Source organism: Siniperca chuatsi, linkage group LG3 (genome assembly GCF_020085105.1).
Source record: "Siniperca chuatsi isolate FFG_IHB_CAS linkage group LG3, ASM2008510v1, whole genome shotgun sequence".
Taxonomy (NCBI): Eukaryota; Metazoa; Chordata; class Actinopteri; order Centrarchiformes; family Sinipercidae; genus Siniperca; species Siniperca chuatsi.
The window spans coordinates 21,294,403-21,319,994 of NC_058044.1; the positions used below are offsets into that span (position 1 = coordinate 21,294,403).

The 25,592-nt window shown below is 38.7% G+C and overlaps 1 protein-coding gene across 2 annotated transcripts in view; it reads right to left on the reverse strand.

The window, feature by feature from the left end:
• tusc3 (tumor suppressor candidate 3) overlaps positions 1–25,592 on the reverse strand; it is a 74,763-nt gene that overhangs the window by 12,364 nt on the left and 36,807 nt on the right. The window contains exons 5-8 of one of the 2 annotated variants that reach the window (XM_044190481.1): positions 24,688–24,828; positions 22,336–22,476; positions 21,943–22,032; positions 3,957–4,020 (exon numbers count right to left, since the gene is read on the reverse strand). In XM_044190481.1, the coding sequence (XP_044046416.1) occupies positions 3,957–4,020; positions 21,943–22,032; positions 22,336–22,476; positions 24,688–24,828 (436 nt within the window). The remainder of the gene's footprint in view (positions 1–3,956; positions 4,021–21,942; positions 22,033–22,335; positions 22,477–24,687; positions 24,829–25,592) is intronic. The other variant, XM_044190482.1, reaches the window with a different exon arrangement.

The window sequence follows — 25,592 nt, forward strand, 5'->3', positions numbered from 1 at the left end:
GCTGGAAGTACACACTGCCCCAGGAAGAACTGCTGGACACACATATGCACTTACAGATACGCACATATACATACATGTGCATAGAAGCACTCAAGCAGATTAGCAAGAACATCAGTCACATGTACTATAACAGCACAAAGTACAAATACAGTGTGTGGACACAATAACATTAACACTTGCACAATGTTAAGCAACCCAGTACAAAAGCCCTACATTAAATACTATCTAATTAAAGCTCATATCATGTTTTGTTGAGATAGAGAGGAGTTAATTAACCTGCTAATTTTGAAGGCTGTAATAGAAGACTAAAATTAAAACAGGAGTCTGCTGGTCACTCTGTTTTCCTAAGTAGTGAAAGGAGAAAATGTGTTTCGAATGAATCACAAGCAGGTTTGTGTTATTTTTTGTTCGAGAGAGGGCTCAAATGGCAACACAAAACTAACAAACTGTGTGTGTGTATTATATATATATATATATATATATATATATATATATATATATATATATATATATATATATATATATATATATATATATAGAATTAAATCTGCAGTGGTACAGCCTTAACCTTGGAAAGAAAACATTGTAATGGATTCGCAATTCAATGATTTTTTAAAAGCCCTCAAAGATGTGATATGAACTCTGCAAACATAGCAGAGCACTCATATCATGGTCCTCGCTTCTGTAGAAAATTATGCTCTCAAGTAGTGTGATGGATTACAACAGCACACAGTTGTAGCAAGGTACAACAATTGAACCCTGACTGAGCTGATTCTGAATCTTGTTGACATGGAGATGAAAAGGTAATTGTTGCAAAAATGAAAAACATACCGTCAATCAAGATTTTATGACAAAAAGTCACTGTGACTGTGTGTTGGTGAGATCTCTTAACTGATATCAGCTTATTTTGACTTATCTATTACCTGCAAATACTTTTTGTAATTTCTATTCTCAATCTGCGGCAACTATTGTAGATCCAGCTAACCATGGAGAGGTGGAGATCTTACTTTGAATTTACTTTGCTAGGATTTCTTATATTTCCTTTATGTTTTAACATTTTTGGAGAGTTTTCTCATGTCTTTGTAGAGAGCTTGGACTGGGAGGGGAACCACTGCTGACATGGGCCTGTTAAGCCCAATGAGACATTTTGTGATATTGACTTGACTGAAAAATCAATTGGTCATTTTTCAAACTGGTTGACCTACACTATGGTTCTATGAGTTATGAGACTCATTGAAAAAAAGAAATAAACATTTAATTATGAACAATTCATAGAATATTATGAACATCTCTATTTTATAGAAGCAAGCAGCGCTCCATTCAACACTTGAAACTGTTCTAAAATCACTGCAAAACACAGCCTCAGGTGGCATATAATTACAGCCTGCTCTGCATACAAATCCACATAACTTTAGAAAACCTGATGGGGTGCACAAACAAAGGCTGCCACATGGGGAGATACAGAGAAGGATCTGAGGCATCCTCTTGATGATGTGGTAACAGACATGATATGCAGGCATGACATGAGAGATATCTCCACATACAGCAATAGAACTGAACCATAGAAGGTGGCATTTTGGGTGTATCACAGTGTGATAATGAAGTCATGATAACAAAGGGAGACTTATCAGTGTATAGACTGTGCAACTGCACTGAATTGTAACTATAAAAAACTTTTCCCTGTAGGGTGCACCCACACCTGTCTACAGCAACAGAACATCAGATATGTGTGAAGCAGGTTATCTTAAATAGACCACTGTATACTGCCACCGTGGCTAGTGTCCAATCTGGCCATTGTATTTCCAGTTCTGCCATTTGCATTTATTGTATCTGTCATAGTGTACCCTAATTATTCTGGAAAATATTCACGCAACATCCATATGTATATCAGTTGCATAAAAATGTATCTTTTTCCCGCTTGACTGATTGATATTAAAGTCAAACTGGAATGTATAAGATTGGTACAATTTTGAACAGGACTAGCTCATGTGCACATTACCAAAACAAAAAGTCTGACAAGTAGGGTGGTGAAAGCTCTAATCCTAGTTTTCCTTGGCACCAATCAATTGCTTCCACTCCACTGAAACAGCTCAAGTCTATTTACAATAAGCATTCTATTCTTTGGAATACAAACGAATGTTAGCTTTAGATTTTTAGATATCTGCATTATAGCTGAAATCCATTATGTTCCATTATGCCATTAGATCTCGCGAAATTAAAACGTGATATTTCTTGTTGAGCTGAAAAGCTGTCTTGCAGAGTAGTAGCCCATCTAGCTGCAGCTAGCATGACTTCGGTGTCTGATGATATTAGCACTGAAGGTGCCCCCGCCACTTTTAAATCGTTCGTGTGGAAGCATTTTGGGTACCCAGTGGAAATAATAAAAAGCGACAGAGTGACAAACAAGACACGAACAATATGTAAGCACTGTAAGAAAACATTGCCATTCACCGTGGCAAACACGAGCACTATTCAAAGACACCTACAGAACCACCACAGCTCCATACTAAAATCAACTGTGCCTGTGAAGAAAACACTGAAAGGCCAGGCAACGCTGACTAAAGCCTTTGCACCTCGACTTCCACAGTCAAGTCTTAGAGCAATGGCAATAACAAGAGATATCGGCATATTCATTGCAGCTAATATGAGGCCATTTTCCATAGTTCATGCATGCGCAGTTATAAAACATTTCAAACTGCACCTGAATTGTTTTGAGAGAAATAAAAGGCTGTTTTTCCAGTCATATATTTCATCATTGACGTTTTTCTTAAAAGTAATATTAAAATATTGTTTGCTGGGGTTTGAAGGTGCTGCAAGTTACAGATAGCAGCTTTAAGCATTCTATTGTTCACATAACACATAAATAAAAACAGTACATTAATTATACAGTAACTGGCTGGTAGAATTTAGAAATTCCAGAGGGACTGCCTGAGGGGTCAGAATTCCCACCCTGACTGTTTGTTTGATTGACATAATTAATTGATCCTGTCCCATCTGATTATCATTCACATTATGATTGAAAAAAAAACCAAAACATCATATCATATGACAGCATCTGTCTGGCTATAGGTCAGTGTGCGTGTCAGAAGGAGAGAAGTACATACATCTCTGTTTCATCCTAAATGGTATAGTTATGCAACTGCACATGGTACCTGGGTGTGTGTGCATGTGTGTGCAAGGAATTAAACAAGGTTAAGTCCATGGGGAAACTGCATCTATGACAGTCATAAAATGTGTTTACACCACCTGCACAGACAGGGTAGGTGTGTTAGTGTTTCAGTGTGTGTGAATGTGTGTGTGTGTTTCATTTAAATGTAATCAGATAGGCAGAAAATAAAAAAAATAAACTGTGAGCGTGGACAAACAAATATGGCTCTGCAGCAGGTGCGACCTTGGACCTGCTATTTCTCATGGGGACAAACACAACAGCTAGGAATGAACGGTATCATTACCCACATACAAAAGCACCAGTGCAAGTACACATGGGTACACAAGCAGACAGAGAAGTAGACAAACACAAACAGAAACATTTATCCTGCCAAACAAATACACAGGCAAACACACACACAGAGACACAGCCTATAATCAGGGGTTGAATTTGGAACAGATCAGCCAAGGAGGTGAAGTTAAAAGAGGACAATCTCTTGTCTTTGTATTGTCTGTTTGTTCAGTCCAGCAGGCAGCCTCCCTATGGAGAATGCACACAGATGACAAAGCTTTCGTGTTGGGAAAATAAATGTAGCAGACAGCAAAATTGGATGCTGTTTCAGACATATAAAAGGTGGCTCGCTAGGTGTTTTGTGTAAGCAAACGGAGAATTAAAGGAATCTGGCCAAGATGCGGTGTTGGACATTTCACAGAGAGTTCAATTGCTATGGATGATTTGCATTTTGCAGCACCATGTTTCAATTAAGCCAGCACATGAAACATACAATCACACGTTGGTGAAAGGATACTCAGAAGAAGGATGATGTGAGACTCAGCCACAAACTGAGCCTGACTGCTGCCATGAATATAACTCTGAGGAAGAGAAAGAGAGGGAGAGAGACAGACACATATATTAGTTTAACATTGCACTGTAGGTAACATCCTCAGTGAAATTTCCGAACTGAAGAATTAAAGAAAAATACAGTAAGGAAATAGAGGGTTGATGTATGAATGATGAGCAGGATTGTACAGTGGGTGATATCTAACAGAAAAATTGGAAACAGTAAATAAAGAAAAGGGTTGGAAAGGCATTGATAAAGAGGTCATAACCTTTAAATTGTGACAAATGTCTTCAGTGTACATAAAGTTACAGAATGAGTAAAAATCTTGTAGCATCCCAAGAGAGAAACTTCTAAAGGCATATGAACCTAAAATGATGACCCACATCTCTCTATCTGTAAGTACAATAACTGTCCCTGATATAAGCAAACCTGGACTTAGTTGTAGCCCAAATGGCGTCCAGTACCCGGGTTAATCTTATCTTTTGCTGTATCATAATTGACAGGAAATCTAGAACAGAATAGCCAGTACTTTTGCTTTCTTGTGTGTTTAACAGAACTGCACATGGTTTTGTCAAATGTATGAGCAGGAGTATGTCATTTCTGAGTGTGTGCAGATCAGATTCAGTGTGCATGCATGTGTCTGTGCTTGTGTATTGAGAGTCATAAAGATTTCTACCATGTAGTGAGTAGGTCTATAGAGGGGCTACCTTTTTACTGAGTGAGCAGGGAGGTCAATCTAACCCTACAGGACCACTCACACACACATACACACAACCACTAAATGGAGACTCCCACTGTTCAACTTGCCAAATCTTTCATGCAACAAAACTACTACACAAAGCCAGACGAACAATAATCTCAAAACCTCTGCTTTGTTCCAGAAAATGGATAACACTGAAGATAATTTATCCAGATTTCTATTCATTTGGAGACTCACATTCATTCCCTTACAATCAGTAATGTCACAGTCACAGGTTGTCATTTGTTATTTTTTATTTGTTGCCAATACTCAAGAGTGCAGGTCTTACTAATATGAGCCACTCTGAGTGCAGACACCAGAGAAGCGAGAGTGGAGGAAGCAGAGAGCGGTGTGCCGCTGAGGCTGCAACCCTTTTGTTGAGACTGTGATGGGCAATAGGCCTCATGACAAAAAATTATTTAAGAAAATGGATTTTCTCTTAGGTACTTTGCTTTATTAAGATGTTTTCTAGTTTCTAATTTCATATCAGAACACTCACACTTCAATTCACTTCAATTCAATTCCATAGGCTGTATTGGCATGACATTTGACATGTGTTACAAAAGCACAATTATGATTACTTTAGTTCTGTCACAGTACAGCACTGCTCTGATGACATGTTGTACTATTAATATTTTCTAAGTCCTCTGATACCACTACTGACACTGCTAAATTTGTTATCTTTTTGTCTGCTGATTTCCGACAGCAGAACTTGAAGCTCCACCATGTGAAATTCTTCTTTTGGGTGACATTTTTGTACATAAAATTATAAGGCAATTTTAGGGGCGATTATGATAATGATCAAATCTCATAAAAGCACACCTGCTCATGAACAGATGGCCTTCATCAGACTGAAACGAGCATTTACGACAATTTTGTGTAGTTATAAGAGTTTGGTGACTCCGACTTGGAACACAAGCAAACCTCACAGGAAAAAAGTAAGAAAGGTTAGGATAACAATACAAACATGTTCTTGTGTGAGGCCTAGTAATCCTCATCCCTGCAGTATTTTGGTTCAGTTTCAGTCTGCGTGTGTGGGCTATGTGTTAACCTAAATGAACTGACACCAACACTGAGCTCAGTGCACGGTTCTTAACACAAGAAGAGGACCAGGTAAGACTTGCATCCTTTTTTTGTTTACTGGCAACTGAAGGCATTTAGCATATGTACGGCCTGTTAGTAGCTGATACAGCCATAAGGCTTAGCTTAATTAATTCCTCTTGACTTAAAACAAACAATTTAACAGTACTACCTGTGAGAGTAAAATGAGAAAAAATGTTATGACCTGAATAATTGACATATAACAAATGCATCCCTTGATACACTGACCTTTAAGCTCTTGATGTTTTTTTGCAGGGACTGATAGCGCAGCTACAGCGCATACTCTGTAGAGATTCAATTGAGGATGAGGATCCAAGATAAATTTGATGCTAGCAACCTTGATGTAAGTACATCAGTGCTAGTGGTGAATTTATTTATTAACATTTAAATGTTAAACAATGTTTTGACAAGATTGTCTTTGTCAAGGTAATTTTTACAGCCATAATTATGGCCCCTGAGTGTAGTAGTGAATGTTTTTTGAGTTTAGCGGTGACATTTCATTAATGCACTAGTATGTATCAATCTGTGAATTGTGTGACAATTACCATAAGCAACAGTGTTTGTCACCATCAGTTTGAGTTTTACACCTGAAGGTTAATGCAGTGAGGTAATTTTAGTCAGTTCCTACTTCTTTTGAGGGTTGTTTAAGAGTTCAGTCTTGAATAGGATTCATATTAGAATTTGGTTACAGTTAGGATAACAATATTAATTTAGTCTTTGCAAAGTCTTTACATCCACCAGTGATACTTGACTGACAATATCTGACATCCAAAGTAGTAGTGCAGCTAGACTTGGTTAGCTTTGTTGTTATACAGAAGCCCGCTGGGTGAGCGTGGGCGTCAGAAGCTCACAAGTAATGTGTCCTTGTATATGTAGGCACTGCTGGCACGGCTCTGCTGGCAGTGCCGCTAAGGATAACTCAGCTTTCTCAGTCAATATATCAAGCACTGAGGAATTTATTTTCTTCAATTGACTGCATTTACCACCAACACTGACTGGACATCCACATAAAAGGTGCCAAATTTTCTCTGCACTCAAGCTCTGCACAAGCAAGCTTCTCTGATAAGATGTCAGAGGCCTAATTTGACTGGCATCTGTCTGTGTGTGATGGGAGAAAAGCAGAGAGACAGACAAAGGAAGGCAAAGTGGAAGTGAGACAAATAGAAGGAGAGAGAGAGGACGGAAGTCTTTCAGTGTGTTTCACATTGTTGAATCCCTGCAGATTATTAGTGTCTAGGTTTACGGTGTGTTTTTCCACTTGACTGCCCCTGTGTTCATTTATTTCCCTATCAGACAGGAATAAGGATGGAAAGATGAATAGAAGATGACAAAGGAGAAGTAAAGGGTGGACAGCTTTTTCTTGCTTCAGTGGAGTGAAATGAAGAATTTTTGCACTTGAAAGCAGACATAAAAACGACAAAGGCTAAAGTCTGAAACAGATATTTTTGTCTTCAAGACAAACCTGCATTAGCTGGGATTTTTGAATTGTTATCAAGATACGTATTGACTGACAAACCAAGGCTCCTTTATTACCGCCATGAAAAAAAGTTTGTTTTGGTTGTGCTGCACTTTATTTGGAAGTTGGTAAGAGATTTCTTTTTGCATTCCTAATTACGACATGAGAACTACTTGCAAGGGGAACTCAGTAGTGATAAATTTCTATTATGTTATGTTAAATTCATTAAATTAGTTCAATTCTAGGATATTAAAAGGTAAAAGCTGCTAGCACAAGGGTTAGGACACTTGCTGGTGCAACACTGACATTAAATTAATGTGGAAAAACACAAACACACAAGCAAAGAAACATCTTATGTTTTAGCTTGCTGGCATAACATTCGTAATGGCATTTAGTTTTTGGACAAGCAAGCACATAAAATTTAGGGGAGTGACTTGGGTGCTGATTAACTACCATTGTTGTGAAGCACTATGGTACCATGTAAAATGAGGTGTACTCATGTATTATATTGCCTTGTCTGTTGAACAATTTCAAAATGGAACTTGCAGGTCATCCTTTACACTCTGGTCCAGCAATCATTTAAAATGAGAGCCTTTCCTACTCTTATCTAAGCCCATACATTTGCTGAGTTACCAGTTTATAAGGTACACCGAGTCACATCCAGTGCACTCAAATACAGCAGCTCCACAATAAATCCTACCTTTATGAAACTTTATGGGAGTGGACAAAATCCATATAACGCAATTCAAGTCAACAGCACCACAAACTACACATGTGCAAATTGATAAGTGTGACACAATGACCACAGAGTTTAATCAACTCTCCTCTATAAACACAAACTGAATATGATCAGGTTCTTTGTGTATATTGTAGTTAACTACTGATTTATGACAGCACACTCATGCAAATGCACACAAATACACTTATTGTAGAGATTTTGTAGAAAACCAAGGAAACTGTCAAGGAAACTGGAACTGGGCTCAAGATGAGATGAGATGTTTTAGTGTCTTAAATATCCTGACTCGTACTGGGATTAGGTAAATTAATCCCCGATTTCATCCAAGATTCAAAGAGCATCTTTGTAAAATGTTCAATAACTGTACAGGAAAAAAAAGTAGATGAACCGAGTGGATGAAGCAGATTAAAGGAAACTGAGGGGGAGTAAAAAATATATTACAAAAAAGGTCACATAATAACTCCTGAAAAGCTTGAAAAACCACAGATTGATAAAAGACAACGACATCAATATCCGAGGGAGGAATTTCATTACTAAAACTAAACAAACATCAATTCATACTATTTTTCAAGACACTGTTCTTTGCATGTTACTTCCTCAACATAAACAGAAACTGCAGATAAGAGGCTATGGGCAAAAGCAGTGCTTAGGGGATGAAAAATTCCTCAATTCATGGCCAGGCACTTCCAATTAATCTGATGGATTAGAATGCAGGAGTTCCATTCATTAGTGTGCAGAGCTGAGAGTGTGTGTGTTTCAGTGTATGTAGCTATGCATGTGTATACTGAAAACCAGTAAAGTAAATGCGTGTTTGTGAATGAGACTGTTTAGGGAGAATTTGTCTGTGTGAAAGAAAGTGTGTGTGTGGCCACAAATATATGGTTTTGTTTTTAAAAAAAACTTTAAAGCAATTTCCCAAAACAGCTGGGCACTGTAGTTTTTAGCAAATTGTTCTCAAACAGGAGTAATTATTGTTTATGCTGGGGACTATTTTCAGCTGCACATTTATATACATTTGGTGCACTAGTGAGTATCTATGACAGCAGGACAGTCTATGTGGGACTGGCTCAATATAAAACACCCAGAGATTCTATTTGGCTCACTGATGTGTTAGTGAGTTTCTGGACAACAATGGGAGTCTGTGGTACAACTTTAATCTGCTACTGCTCCAATTAATCTGATGGATTAGTTGTTGTTTTTGGTTTTTTTTGTGTGTTTTTTTTTTTAAGGGACCCAGGTCTGCGAATGAGGTCAAAACATCAAGTCTGTTTGTCTTTAAATAACATGGACTTATCTATATGAGAAAGAGACTGGTAAATAAAAAAAAATGTCTACTATAGTTGAGGATGTAATCAGTTTACCCAACATTGTATTGATATATTTTACCACCACTTTAGGCTAACATTAAATATTATGCTATGAATTTTTCAATTCAGATCATTGTACAAACACTCAACACTCAGCATGCCAAAGAAAACACATTCCTTTTCTTAAAAGCGCTGATGTTTTACTGTGGGTAGTCTAAGGCAATTGTGAAAACAATTAGTATTCTCTCCACCTTTTTATTTACCGCATTCTTTGAGTAAAATACACATTTAAAATGCACTGAATAACTTTGACACAAAAAAAGTCTATGTAAAATATAAACTCAATTATGAGATTATTCCGCCAGAGGGTCTCAAGAAAATAGATGATAAAAGGTTAGCTCAATCTAAAATCTAAATATCAACGTAAGAACTCTAAAATATGTTGAGATCTTTACCAATCACCTCCCCTGAGGACAAACTACTACAGTATTTTTTTCATTAGCATGCTCTTGGGTTCAAGATCTCGGGAATATATGTATTTACATTCTTTCTAATACAAGAACAAAGATGTGAACAGCACTGTGAGTGTTTGTGTTCATTCACTCATTTGAATACATTGACATTAAAATGCCTAGTTTATGTAAGAACTGCATAAAACAGCCCATTTGTCAGACTTTGAAGCAAATTAGGTGTCTGCAGCAATGCAGGCACATAATATGCATTCACACACACACACGCACATTATTATTGTATTAAAATTAGGTTGAGAACAGGCCTTGACAAGTGGCAGTCAATGATTTCCTCGATGTACCACAACCTAGTGTGCTACATGTCACAGAAAACATACATGACAGGAACATAAGCACTAATAAAAATGGAATTGTTGGCATTAATGGCAAGTTGTGTCAATGCTGATAAAATACATGAGCAATGAGCATACTTTGTCCCTCCTTCTCTTGACTTGACTATTCTCTCTCTAAAACCAAACCATTGTATTGTTAGCTGTTAATAGCTGTGGGCCAGATAACCTTTAAAAATAGCTATATTCATCCCTTTCCATCCTGTATCATGTATTTGTGTATATAATGTGTATGAATGTGTGTTTGTGTGTGTTTTGTTTGGTAAAGGTCAGGAGGCACTCAGACAGGAAGAGGGATAAATGAAAAGTCAACAAAGCAGAAAGAACAGAGAGGAGAAAGAGTAAGCAACACAGAGGAAGAGAGATGGAGTGGAAATATGTGCTTCATTTATATAAACAAAGGATAGGTTTGACTATGTATGTTGTTGCGAATGGGTATAATGATAGGCAATCTACGTAGGAAGTGAACCTTGCAAGGTACTCTGGGTAAGAGTGTCTGCTAAATACCTACAACATAAAATGAGAGCGAGCGTGAAAGAGAAACCCAAAGGAGAGGATGATTGTTTGCAGGATGATACAGCTAGACTGAATCAGAACTGTAAAGTAAAAAGAGCCAGTCATGGGTCAGCCGAAAATGTTGAAATAATTAAGTGGTAGATAATTATAGAATAGGCAAAAAAGCAATCAAATATATTTGACTGATAGCTAGAATATTAGAATTAAAATATTTCCTAGGTAAAACAGAATTATCCTGCAATACATCAAGGATTTAATGTCTAACTAACCAGATCTGAGAGCATATGGAGATGATTTCTCCAGAACAGCAGAGGGACTATGGGCAGGTTCACTGAACCCTTCATTTGAACAAATATGGTTGTCTATTTTAGGGATTCAGGTGATGCTTTAAAATCTCATTATCTACTCACTGTTTATGCAGTTTAATGTTTACACACTCCATGGAGAGTTCAGTTTAATTACCCAAGAGTCAATTAAAGCCATTTAAAACCTGTTTTATATTTTTGAAAACATGTCAATCAGTAAAATGAGGTGACTTCTCATTTCCTCAATAGAGTTGATAAAGTTTTATTTGTGTTTTGTTTTTCTGGGATATATGGGGGATTTCATCTGGTGGCGATGAGCTGTTAAAAAAAATGCACACACACACACACACACACACATGCAGGCCTGTGACTTAGCAGGCTAGATCCGCAGACTATCCAAATAAATCTGGGCAAGGGAGAAGGAAAAAAAAAACTTGCACATCTTATTACCACTGCTGAGGTGCACTTGAGCAAGGCAGTTAAACCCCAACTGCTCCAGTGAACCTTCTCAGTGGCCAACAGCTCAAGTTGTACTGGGCATTTTCCAGGTGTGAGTGTGTAAGTAAGAGAGAGAAAGATTGACTCAGAAGTCCTGCAGTCTAATGGCAACATTTTACAGTGACATTTTTTTATTCCACTGGAATCGATGCGATTAGTGGATTCGCTCTTACCATAATTATGCAGATGACACATAGATTTATATTAACGATGTATGGTCCCATACAAGCACTGAGTTAGTGCACTGAACAAATCTATAATTGGATGTGCCACAATTTTCTCCAGTTAAACCAAGATAAAACAGAAATAAGGAGCCTTCAATCTCTAATGTTAAAGACCAAAAAACAAGCCAGAAATCTTGGTGTAGTCATGGACTCAGACCTAAGTTTTAATAGCTACATACATTAACAAAGACAATTACATAAACATTAAGACAATTGCAAAATCAGCCTACTATCACCTTAAGAATATATCAAAAATTAAAGGACTTATGTCTCAGCAGGACTTAGAAAAACTTGTCGATGTGTTTCTTCAGTAGGCTCGACTACTGAAATGGTGTCTTTACAGGTTTCTCTAAAAAGTCTATCAGACAGCTGCTGTTAATTCACAACGCTGCTGCAAGAGTCCTCACGAAGACCAGGACAGTGGATCATATCACTCCAGTTTTCAGATCTTTGCACTGGCTTTCTCTGCATCAACAAATTTATAAGGCACTGAATGTTTTAGGGCCACAAAATACATTTCTGATCTGCTGCTCCATTATGAACCATCCAGACCTCTCAGATCATCTGGGGCTTACTGTCCCCAGGATCAAAACTAAACATGGAGAAGAGTTTTTATGCATCACATATCTGGAACAAACTCTGACAACTTGACGTCTGCTCAAACTCTCAGTTCGTTTAAATCAGGGGTGAGAGTTATCTGTTTTTCATTGCCTTTTATTAAATACATTTTTGGACTATTTATTCATATTTGGCAGAGCACTGTAGCTACACTATGATTAATATTATACTGTTTAATTGGTCTTATTCTATTTTAGCTTAATTTTATTTTAATCATTTTAAATCCTGTTTGTGTGTGCATTTTTATATTGTGTTTTTATATTCCTGTCAATTTCTTTTATATCTTGTCTCAATGCCTTTTATTTCTTAGGCAAAACACTTTGTATTACCGTGATGTTAAAAAGGTGCTATACAAATAAACTTGACCTGCCTTGCCTAAATTCGCACAAAAAATGATCACGTCAAGGTCACCTTTGACCCACGAATTTGCACCGTTGACCAATAGCAAGCCATCTTGACAGTGGTGACCTTTGAGGTAATAGAGAGCCAGTGGGTCCAAAATAGAGGAAGCTATTGTAGCTTATTAGCTGTGTTGCACCATTCACTTTTATTAAACCTGCTCTGTCAGACTAAAAGCTGCTCCACAAAAGAGGAATGGTTTGCAGACAGCTATAAGACAGGAGTCAAAGGTACAAATACATTTTTTGAATAAAGTGTGTGAATTTACAGTCCTATTAGCAGCTGAGGTAACTAGCTTGGTAACCTGACAGACAGCTAGAAGAGATAGCTTTTCTCTCTCTTCTGTAACTCTGTATTGAATGAAATGGTGTATAATCCTGAGAACAAAATTCCAGGGGGAGAAAAAGGCCCAGTACAGAGAAAATAGACAGAAGCTTGGAGAGCTTATTGTGACTGACTAATGCTAGCCTGGTTGGCTAGCGTGTTAGCAGTTAGCTCACCAGCTACAGTAGTTTACCAACTAGCTCTGTGAGGAGTTTTCTGGTGTGACCAGGCCTTAAAACAGATGTAATCTTAAATGCATATTCAAGTAATTTTTAACTATAATTTAATTTCTTTTTTTGGCACTATATATGTATAAGGTTTACATTTTGCCACTTATTTTCTTCTATCTTTGTACACCAATCTCCTCTCCCTTTGTTTCTCTGTCTCCTCGAGGATGCATGTGTATATATATCGTTCTTAATTACAGTTTTCTGTTAAAAACAATGGTTCCAATCACTTTGTGTGCGGCTGTGAGTGTCTGTGGGTGTGAGTGTCTAAGTGAGGAGACAGAGAGGGATGTCTACTGGTCTGAACAAATATCCAGCCTAAAGGACCATTTATTTCACTGCCTCACTACACTGTTCAGTTCTCTCCATATTGGCTCAAAACACACAGATAAACACACAAGTATTCCCTCACTCAATCAAAAGCATAAGTACACACACACACACACACACACACAAAGAGGTGTGCAGGTACAGCAAAAACTAAAGCAGCACTCACTAACACACAATGATGTCCTCTGCAAGTCAAAAGTCAACTATTTGCAGAGACCCAATAAAAGTGACAGCAGTGTTTCCTTAAAATATGAAAGGTTAGCAGTAATGTAGAGAAGGCTGCTGCTAACAGCTGCCAAAAGCCATCAACCAATCATGTGAAATCAGCTGGAAATATGGAAACGTCATCAGCCAATAGTGTAGAAATAAGGAAGTGGCTGGTCTTAGTAAAAACCAAAAGAGAAACACTGGCTAAAACGCTTCACAAAGGTACCTTTTGCTTACCCAAGATCCCCTTCCTTCCAGGCTGAGACAGGTTACAGTTTGTTAATATTATAACTGCTACTGCTCTTCAATACATAACTCAGATAAGAAAACTCCTCTCCTTCCCTCTCACATGCAAAAGCTGTACAGCTGTGTGTGTGACTTTTGTTTAGTTTTCTTTGTTGTGTACATGACTGTGTTTGTAGTATGTTGAGTGGGTTTGGCATACTATGTGTGAGTTTGGCTAAATTGTGTGTGCATGTTTATAGGAGTACCTGTGTACATGGGCTTAGGTATGGTCCGTGTGTGCTTGTCATAGTGTGTGTACTGTATGTATGTTAAAGCACAACTGTGTCTATGTCCCATTTTGTTTGTTTGTGTGTGTGTGTGTGTGTGTGTCTGAGCAAAAAAGAGGTAGCTGTATTTTCTTGGCTGCACAGTGAGACGATCACTACAATTTCATCTGCTTGGTCGTGCCATTCGTCAGTTGACAAATCCTTTCAATATAGTCTACCTGGCCTCGCTCACTCATAATTTTAAAGGAATTACACTGTCTGGGGAGAAAGGGAGAGAGAAGAGAGTGGGAGATTAGAGAGGGAGGTGAGAGGAAGTAACATGAATAGAGGAGGGAAGTAGAACAGGAAAGATAAGACAGGTATCTTTTCAATATTGTCTGCCCAGTTCAAGCTACTCACTGTCGGAGGACAGAGAGAAGAAAAGATGGATTTAAAGAGAGCATAGGGGTAAGGATGAAGATGGAAAAGGTGTAAAGGGAGGGAGGAAATAAGAAAGAGATGAGGGCCATTTACACAGGATCTAATGTAGCAATCCCTGCAGCTTTTTTGGTTGAGTAGCTACAAAATAGCAATCTGGCCTGGAAGCTCAAGAAAATGTTGTTGGGATAAAGCATGTAAGTCACTGGGGTTATCAATGAGACTACTGGTGTTAAAGAGGAATGATTAAGGTTAGGCTATGAGGTCTAGGAAGCTAGGCCTGTAGGGGGCTTAACAGGAAGTAGCATAATAGAGCCAGCCCTCAATAGGGTCACATAATTTAACATAATTGGTTTACATACACTCAGTGGTCACTTATTAGGTACACCTGTACAATCTAATCCAGTCCATTACAACAGCCCAGCTATCTTTGCGAAGCTCAAAATGTTCAGTTTTTGGTGACAATGTTGGCAATGTGTAAATGTGTCATAGTTAAAGGTGGTGTTACTAATACTGACATTTTTCCTATAGCTGCCATTCCTATTATTATTGATTTATTTATTAACACAGCAACGGCGGATGGCCACCCACCATTGAGTCTGGTTCTATCCAAGGTTTCTGCCTCTTAAAGGAAGTTTTTTCTTGCCACTGTCGCCAAATGCTTGCTCATGATGGGATTTGTTGGGTAATATTATAAAGAGTACGGTCTAGACCTGCTGTATAGGAAAAGTGCAATGAGATAACTTCTGTTATGAATTGGCGCTATATAAATAAAATTGAATTGAATTGAATTGTTGTACAGGACTACATTATATTGGAAAATGTTTGTCCTTCACTATTTACATACATGAGGGGGTCAGAATATTAATTAACACCTCTGAATATAATGCAGTCCAGCAGAACACCATCACTAACTATGACCTCAGTGCTAAACATATGATTGAATTAACACCTCTATAACAGTGTCAACAAAAACTTAACATCATCATAAAAGTAGACTTTATAGCAGAACAGTTCTATTAGATTGCATTAGACTGTACAGGTGTACCCAATAAAGTGGACACTGAGGGCAGTTCCCATTATATCTTTCAGCATAGGGCTGACCTTACCGTACACCAGCATTGGGAGGGTACGTCATATAAGCAATCATGAAAGGCGAATATGGATTTGATCATAAAATAATACACTTCTACACACAAATAAGTAATAATGCACCCCTTTTGGTTTAATTTAATTAGTGTTATATGTGTATTGTATTCATGAAATTATATAATCTCACAGGTTTTAGGCCTTTAGCTTTCTTGTTTCTTGTTTCAGAAAAAAGCCAAAGAGGCTGACTTGCAAGCCACAGGCTACTTTGATATAATGTTATCTATCACCATAAAGAGCCTGGATCTACACTCTAGTGACATATCTTATCTCATCAGGTGAAACCCAGTCAAAGTCTAGACATGTAAATGGGGTTCACCCCAACTATCAACAAGTGGCACTTATACCGATGTTCTGATGAAAGGTTATTTAGGTAAGTTCTCCACCACTGTAAAGACAGTCTTAATATAAAAAAACAAGATTGTGCATATAATTTAAAAACTTATACTACATAGTGTTGAGAAGGTGACTCTTTTGTTGTTTAATTGCAGTATGACATAATATGATTTACACAGTGAATGTCATGGTAGGCACTCGTCTCCCACTTGCCTGCACTGCCTTGTATCAGTGCAAAATACTCCAATAAGCAATAACATAAGAAAGGCAGTACAACTCTAAGAATTTATAGTGTTGTGGTTTTATAATATGTAGGAAGCTGATTGGTAGTGAAGTTGGTAGCTTTTGTTATTTTGACAATGGATAGTCAGCATCAATACAATCAGTCATAGGATTTCTGGAAAGTAGTTCCAAGATGGACAAAGGTATGTTTGCAGCTAGTCACTAAAGGGGCATCACATCACGCCTGAGGAGTGGGGCTGCGTGCGCCCCTGCGCTATAGCTCTCTCACAGTCCAACTTAACTTATCTTTCTGGGTAAACTAGTAGTTTCCCCAACTTCAACAGGGCATACAATGGGCCTTCCGCCAGCTTCAGCCTTTCTGCTCCTAACTGGTATAATTTGTTTTCTGCATGCTCAGTAATAAATCTTTTATGACCTGCTCACCTTTGCATTTGAATCAGACGCCTATGGCTATTGCTCCCTAAAGTTAGGGAATTAATTTCTTTATCTAAAATGCTGTTTCAACACTTCACTATGTCAAAGCTTTAACGCTGCCCTCATCGCTCTGCTCAGCTCATACAAGGCAAAGAACAAGAGAGGAAGAGAAGTCAGAAGCGGCAGGCAGGTAGTAATGTTTCAAACTAGCTGACTACACTTCTTTTTTATGAAGACTATAACATGGTAGGACAGACAGATGAGAAAGAGAGAAGGAGAAGGGAGGGCACAGAGAAGAAAGGGAAGCAGCAAGAGGGAAAAAAAGAGAAGCAGAAGAAGAAGGAGGACAAGGAAGTGGCAAATGGAAGAGGAAATCATTAAGAATACAGGAAGGGACTGTGACTGAAAAGAATAAAATAAAGGACAAAAAGTAAAAATCAAGTGAAAGTATGAACCTGAGCACAGGCTGCCAACACATCTAAAATATAAAATAATGATCCTAATATCAAATAGAATATCAAATGGAGATTAACAACTACCAATAACCAATGAAAACAGAGTGTACACTAAGGTGGGAGTTATTACATTGATAATTACAGGTTGTGACCTCAGTGATATCATGAGTCAGAAGTATATTATACAATTGATCATATATATATATATATATATATATATATATATATATATATATATATATATATATATATATATATATATATATATACTTGGGAGCCTCTCCTCACACCCTTTTGTTCTGCAGACTGATGCGCGTCGAACAGGGAGTGGGGGCCGTTTTGTCCCAGCAGGTGCAGGGTGTTGACCGCCCGGTCGTATACATCAGCCGGAAGCTGTCAGAGCGGGAGGCCAGGTACAGTACAATCGAAAAAGAGTGCCTGGCCATCCGGTGGGCGGTCGAGGCCCTGCGGTATTACCTGCTTGGCGCCCATTCACCCTCTGTTCGGACCATGCCCCCCTCCAGTGGCTCCACCGCATGAAGGATGCCAACGCCCGGATCACACGGTGGTATCTGGCCCTCCAGCCTTTTAAGTTCAAAGTGATCCATAGGCCGGGGGCGCAGATGGCCGTGGCCGACTTCCTCTCCCGTTCCCATGGGGAGTAGGTTGGGCGGATGGCTCCCGGCCTAAGTCGGGCGGTGGGGGTATGTGGAGGTGGGTATGGTTAGCTTTAAGCTGCAGAGGGAGAGGTGGGGAGTTGCTCAGGTGAGCAGCATCAAGGAGAGATAATTGGCGCAGCTGAACCCAGTGAACTAATTATTCTCTCCTTAAATACAGTAGCATGCTGGACTGTGGGGAGAGGCGGTTGGAGAGCGGATGGAAGAAGAGCCAGAACAAAAGCAAGAACGACCAAAAATAAAGAACCTACACTGCAACACTGGTGTCTGCATCACTGGTGTCAGCATATATATATATATATATATATATAGGGCCATATATATATATACTCTATATATATATATATATATATATATATATATATATATATATATATATAAAAACTTTGTCCTTCACCCTCCGCGGGTGATCCTTCGAGCTCGGGTCCTCTGGCTTGAGGGTTCTGCGCAGTATCTTTGCTGTTCCTAGTACTGCACTCTTCTGGACCGAGCTGTCTGGTGTTCTTCCAGGGATCTGCCACTCCTCCAGTTTGAGGGTCACTGCCCCGAGTGCTCCGATGACCACGGGCACCACTGTTGCCATCTGACTAGGGTTACTGGAGTAGTAGCATTCCAACAGAGCCTTATTATCGCATCTCGCCCATCTCCGTCTTGTTCCAGTAGCCCATTTGTCGTCTCGATGCCCTGGTTCCCCAACACCTGACGCAGACCTTGTTTGGCCGGGCGACGTCTGAGCCGGCATGTCATATATTCCATTGTCAGCAGCTTGAAGGGTCTTGCCTAAGGACCCACACTGGATGATGGGTCATTGCTCATTGCGCTCCGAGGGCGATTCAAACCCTTGTTCCCCCGTGTGAATGTCCCGTGGCCTACCAAATCGAGCTATCCAGCCCCTATATTACATATATATATATATATATATATATATATATTACATATACATATACATATATATATATATATATATATATATATATATATATATATATATATATATATATATATATATATATATATATATATATACATATATATATATATATATATATATATATATATATATATATATATATATATATATATATATATACATACATATATATATATATATATATATATATATATATATATATATATATATATATACATATACATATATATATATATATATATATATATATATATATATATATATATATATATATATATATATATATATATGTAACAAGGAAAACAGCAACTACCAAATACCTCCAACGAGTAAGGCAAGTCCTAAGAAGTCAGCTCAATGGCAAGAACAAGGCCCAGGCAATAAACAGCTATGCCCTGCCAGTGATCAGATAACCTACGGGAATAATAAGGTGGCCAAAGGAAGAGATACAGACCACAGGCGTTAAGACGCGAAAGCTCCTCACCATGCATGGAGGGTTCCATCCCAAATCCAGCACCCTCAGACTGTACGCTAGCCATAAGGAAGGCGGCCGTGGACTAGTGGACCGGAACATAACTGAAGTGGCTGATATCAAGAAATCCTACCAATGGCTAGAGCGGGCCAGACTGAAGGACAGCACAGAGGCACTCATCATGGCTGCACAGGAGCAGGGCCTGAGCACCAGAACAATAGAGGCCTAGATCTACCACACCAGACAAGACCCAAGGTGTAGGCTGTGCAAAGAGGCCCCTGAGACAATCCAGCACATAACTGCAGGGTGTAAGATGCTGGCTGGAAAAGCATACATGGAACGCGCCATAACCAAGTGGCTGGCATAGTGTACAGGAACATCTGCACGGCGTATGGACTGGAAACCCCAAGGTCAAAGTGGGAAACACCTCCAAAGTTGGTAGAGAATGACCGAGCCAAGATCCTGTGGGACTTCCAGATTCAGACTGACAGAATGGTAATGGCAAACCAACCACCACATTGTGGTGGTGGACAAACAGCAGAGGAAAGCCGTTGTGGTTGACGTGGCAATACCAAGTGATGGCAACATCAGGAGAAAGGAACATGAGAAACTAGAGAAATACCAAGGGCTCAGAGAAGAGCTGGAGAAGGCCTGGAAGGTGAAGGCAACAGTGGTGCCCGTGGTCATCGGAGCACTCGGGGCAGTGACCCCCAAACTGGAGGAGTGGCTACAGCAGATCCCTGGAAGAACACCAGACATCTCGGTCCAGAAAAGTGCAGTACTAGGAACAGCAAAGATACTGCGCAGAACCCAGAAGCTCCCAGGCCTCTGGTAGAGGACCCGAGCTCGAAGGATGAGACCACCCACGGAGGGTGAAGTTTTTTATATTCTTCTTCTTCTTTTCCTTTCGGCTGTTCCCTTTCAGGGGTTGCCACGGCGAATCATGTGCCTCCATCTAACCCTGTCCTCTGCATCCTCTTCACTCACACCAATTAACTTCATGAAAGTTTTTTATATTATATATATATGTATATATATGGGTGTGTGTGTGATATGTATTCTTTGTCAAATTGTATAATGTGACAATATTCCAGGACTAAATAAGTGAAGCGTCTAGTCATTTGTGCAATGCCATGCATTTTTAAAATTAATTAGGATTTAAGAAGTCGGAATTTCTAGCACCAACAACTGCATCATCTCGGTCTGTAGATGTGTCCCAGCAGAATAAAACTGGTTCAGAAGCAAGAAGGTGACAAAGAGAGGGGAGTGGAGAGATAAATAACGAAACGAGAAAACGAGAAAAAAGTGGTGAAGGCTGGGAGCTACAGTTGAGAGCTACATGAGAGTTAAACCTATTTGTTGTCAAACAGACTGAAAAATGACAGAGAGCCAACAGAGCCTGACAAATAGAGTGCCTTTTACACAGAACAAGAGAGAGGGACCATACCGTATGGAACAGAAGATAGGAAGGGGCAAGAGGGAGCTAGGTTGTAATGCTTTTTTTCTTTTTTTTTTCTCTTTTGACTTTACGAGAGTACGTTTGTACACTCCCCTCTGTTGTGTGGCTGGCTACAGGGAATACCAATCCTTTTCAGTCTCTGCATGAGCTGAATTGACCTGTCCTACAACAACCACACTGCTTTTTAGATTTGGGGTCTGGTAGCCCATGCATCACTCAGTGTGGAAGGGTTTGCATGTGTGTGTGTGCAAATGCACAAGTCACGTATCAGACAACATAATATTGTAGACAAATAATCACATGTTTTTAAGGTAAATTTTCTTCACTCTATTCCTCCATCTCTCTCTGCTCTATCTCCCTGCCTCTCTCACTCTTCCCATCCCCCTCTTTTCCTCCTCCCTCATTTTCTCAGTTTTTCTCATATTTTAATTTTAATTTCACACTTGAATGAACAAACTTAAATGATGACCAGCAAAACTATATCTGCTGTGTGTGTGAGTGTTTGCACACATACTGTTAATAAAAAAAACCCAGAGAAACTGTTTAAAACAGAGGAGGTGAAGTAGATTACTCCCCTCTCTCTCTGCTTGGTCCAAGATGACAAAGGTGATATTAACACACAATGACTGTTCCCAGCTGTCCAGTAACACACACACTGCCCCAGCGCTGACCAGTTAGCAGGTGGTAATGATACAGACTGCACCTTACTCGGGGCCAACAGCCTTACAGATGTTCTGCTGATCTAATACAGCCTCACTCACCACACTGCAAAACAGATTCATCTTAACTTTTAATATATCGTTTTTGCTGAAAATACATTGTAAATAAAATTGTAGAGAAAAAAAGAATTATAGAAAGCAAGAAAAGAGGAAAAAGGACAGCAACAAAGGAACAAGGCAATAAAGACAGGAAAGAAGGAAAAAGGAAGGATAAAAGGAGAGCAATAAAGAGATAGAAGGTCAGATAAAAGAACCAAAGTCTAAGGAAAGAAAGAAGAATGCATGTATATACAGAGATAGGGAAAAAATAATGTGACTCATACCACTTGTCCATTCTGGGGGTTTTTGTGGGCATAGGGAGGACCTCTGATGTGATTCCACATCTGACCGGATGTCATCGCAAAAACTACACACTACAGAGGGGAGGGGGCAGGAGAGAATGTGAAATAATTATTATTAGTGTGGAAATATTAGTATTATTATCATGATTTTTAACTGAGGCAATGTGAAATTTACCATGTCAACATAAGACTCTGAGACATAAAAATGTAAGTTTTGTTAAAACAGGCAGAAAATTCTACGAATGAGGTGAGACTTGACTTATGTCCCTGGCGTGTGAAGTTGGTTATTTTTTGGCAGAGCATATATTATACATACATATAACTTCTCACAGTGGATTTAATTTTTTTCTTTGGGGGGGGGGGGGTTCGTCATACCAGTGCAGCCATGGCCCATCCAGTCTTGTTGTATATGAATTCCAAGTTGTTCCTCCTCAGATACAGCAGACCTCCAACCAGAGACACTAACAGAGCCAGAGCAATAGTCCCTGAATAATTAGGAGGACGGAAGACACGAATCTGAAGGGATGGAGAGCGAGAGAGAGATAAAGAGCATATATATATTTATATATATTTTTCAGTTACTGTAAATATAACTTTACTATTGTATAAATGTATAAATATATTGACAGATTATATCAATGTAGTGAATATTGTTAATAAACTTCCTTCATTCTTCCTTTCCCAGTTTGAACCAAGAGAATATGTTTTCTTGGCTTGACGATAACTGAATAAAAATGATAAAATAATTCATTCATCTGTTTTATACCTCTTTACGCTTTATAGGCTTACAGGGGGGTGGAACCTATCCCCAATAGAATAATGGTCATAATTTTAATTGTGTATTACTGTATTGTGCAAGTTTTCAAACCTTAGAATGAATAATTTTGTTACAGTCCAAATGTATAATTTATTGACTGAGCTCTTGAAGAGAAACATCTTTTCATTCTTACAGGAAACTGACCCTGTCTTGACAGCTGAATCAGACTAGACAACAACAAGAATTCTATCTCCCATAAACATTGCCTTTGACTGGACTCAGTCTAATTGAATGATAAAACTTGTTTTGTTAATGAATAAATAGGTTATGTTCTCAAAAAGATACCAGCTGTTCATTTAACACTGAACTAAAGTGAACTGAGCTAGAAAACAGGATGAAAGATAGAGTTAGGAAAACATAGGCCTTAAGCCACTATTAAGCCAAAACATAACAGATTTGACCTGTGGGAACAGTTGTGTAACCAAAGAAATTCCAAGCTCAAAGGTCCACTCACTGGTTGAAAGCTCCACAAGCTAAATTTCTGCCAAATATACAAAGAATGTCAGTGGATGTAAAGCAATGTTGTAACACCCTGCATGTCCTGAAAAAAAGGTGGTGTCTAAAAAACACATTAATTCATTCAGAGTTTTATCTTTGTAAAGCTGGGTATTATGCAGAACAGAACAGAAAAGAACAGCAAGAACTAATGGCTGATATGTTTGAACAACAGTACAAGCTCTTTCACATTCCCAATCAGTCCTTATTGTCATTCTTGAACATTATAGGCACTAAATGTCAACACAGACTTCTCTAACTGCCTGTCATTTGAGTCTCTCCATCACACAAATATTCATTTCACTATTCTTTTGAGCATATATCTGTTTTTCCTTTTCTGTTCTGTTCTTTATTCATGCAGTGAAGTCACACTGAAGTGCCGAAAGCTAGCACTTAGTGTAAGTGGTCCCACTCGCCTTCTCTGAAAGGCGGCCTTTTGAATCCAGATCAATCAACAGGATGTCAGCGGGACGCTTGGACTATGTCTGCCGGTACTTGGCTGACATGTTGTTCAGGGAAGAAGAAATTGTAGTCCGACGGTTGAAGGTTTGATCTCTCAGATGCCAACAACTTAAGTGCCTCCAAGCAAGGGCATCTAACACCCACCTGCATGTGTAACACCCTGTTCCTTGAAGCTTTCAGGGCTATGACATGGTCAACATTGCATCTGCCCTTGCAAAGACTAAGGGTGCCTTCATGCCTAACCTGTTGCAAAAAAACTGGTGTGGTTTAGCAATTCTAAACCACACCAGTTTACATCCAACATATGACATGTTGGACTCTACTAGTTCAAAAAAAGTATCAAAATTGATGCAGTATTACCAGAGATATCGTTTTTTATATCATGCATTCTTCTTCCTTGCCAAAATCTGCCGCCTACATTACCCAGAATGTAATTTGACAGCTGACAGTAGATTCAGAGATTCAGATGTGTTATGCTAGCAGCAGCTAATGTAGCCTCGAGTCGCTAGTCTCAAGCAGAGATGAGGAGCGGGCTACAGAGGTCGGGTAAGCTCACTGCTTTCTTACTCTATACCCCCAGATTTTTTTCATTTATCAAATTTGTAGTCTTCAGCCCCAAGCGACCTGGCCCCAAGTGACATCACTTGAAGCAATTTATCAGATTTCGTGCAGCCCTCTCTGGAGCCAAAGGCTTTTCATAACTTTTTTCAATAATGCAGTAGTATTCCCAAACACCTGTAGGCCTGAACAGACTGTTCTGTTAGGTTAAACTATTCTTCGGAGAACAATTTCAAGGATACTTTTGAGATCTACAACAGCTCAAACCACCATTTATACATAAACTATATTTGTATATATGAACTACATATGTACCAACTGTAAATTTTTTGCAAATGTGTGCACGTTTCTTGCAAATGTGCATGTATGAATGTAAATATCTGCGTATGTAGTACCTGCACATCTGTGCGGTCTGCAATCCACTTGGCTAGCTGCTCCGAAGCGAAGCCAATCCTTTGCAGGTCAAATGTATCAGCCCTCTTTGGCTTTCCCTTAGCCGGGAAATGCATGAAGGTTGGAGCACTGTTCATGTTCAACTAGAAAGAAAGAGGAAAAGGAGGGTGACGGATGTCAAGTTAATGTCATCTCTAACTTGTCAAACATATTAAGTAACATATCATCCAAAGATAAAGATACATCATCGATCATAATATCTTAATCAACAGATTGATTCTGGGGCTAGTATTATAGCTTCACCTCCTGGCTGCTTTGCATCAAGTTTTCAGTCTCTATTGGTAATCACGATTTGGCTAAATACTCAATTGCTTGCTGTCCTAAAAACTAAATTCTGAGGCCTGTTCTCTTTTATAAATGTATGTTGTTTTTTTGACTCCAATTAGTTATCTTACCTGTCTTCTAAACATCAGAGGGTGAATACCTAAAAATGTCCTGAAATTAACAATGTTTACATTTTAATCAATGCATTAAATAACTTAATTATATGCTTTGCTTGGAATAACGTAACTCGTTTTTTTCCTACCAAACACAGTCATCTTTTCTTTTCATTTTTCATTCAGAAGCCAGTTAACGCTCCATTAAATAAAAGTATATCACTGTTGTAACATAAATGTTGACACAGTATGTATTCAAACAGTGTGTTATTAGGAACCTATTCCCAACACACAGTGAGAGATCCCCAAAGTGGCACAAACAACTAAATATCAACCAGCAATTTCAATGAAGATATCATTACAGCAAGCCACAACATCTCCATATTGAAACTCCTCACAGATTTTATACAAAAAATATACTATAAATATTATAGGAAATTATTATCTGATACAGGGATATCTTATTGTAC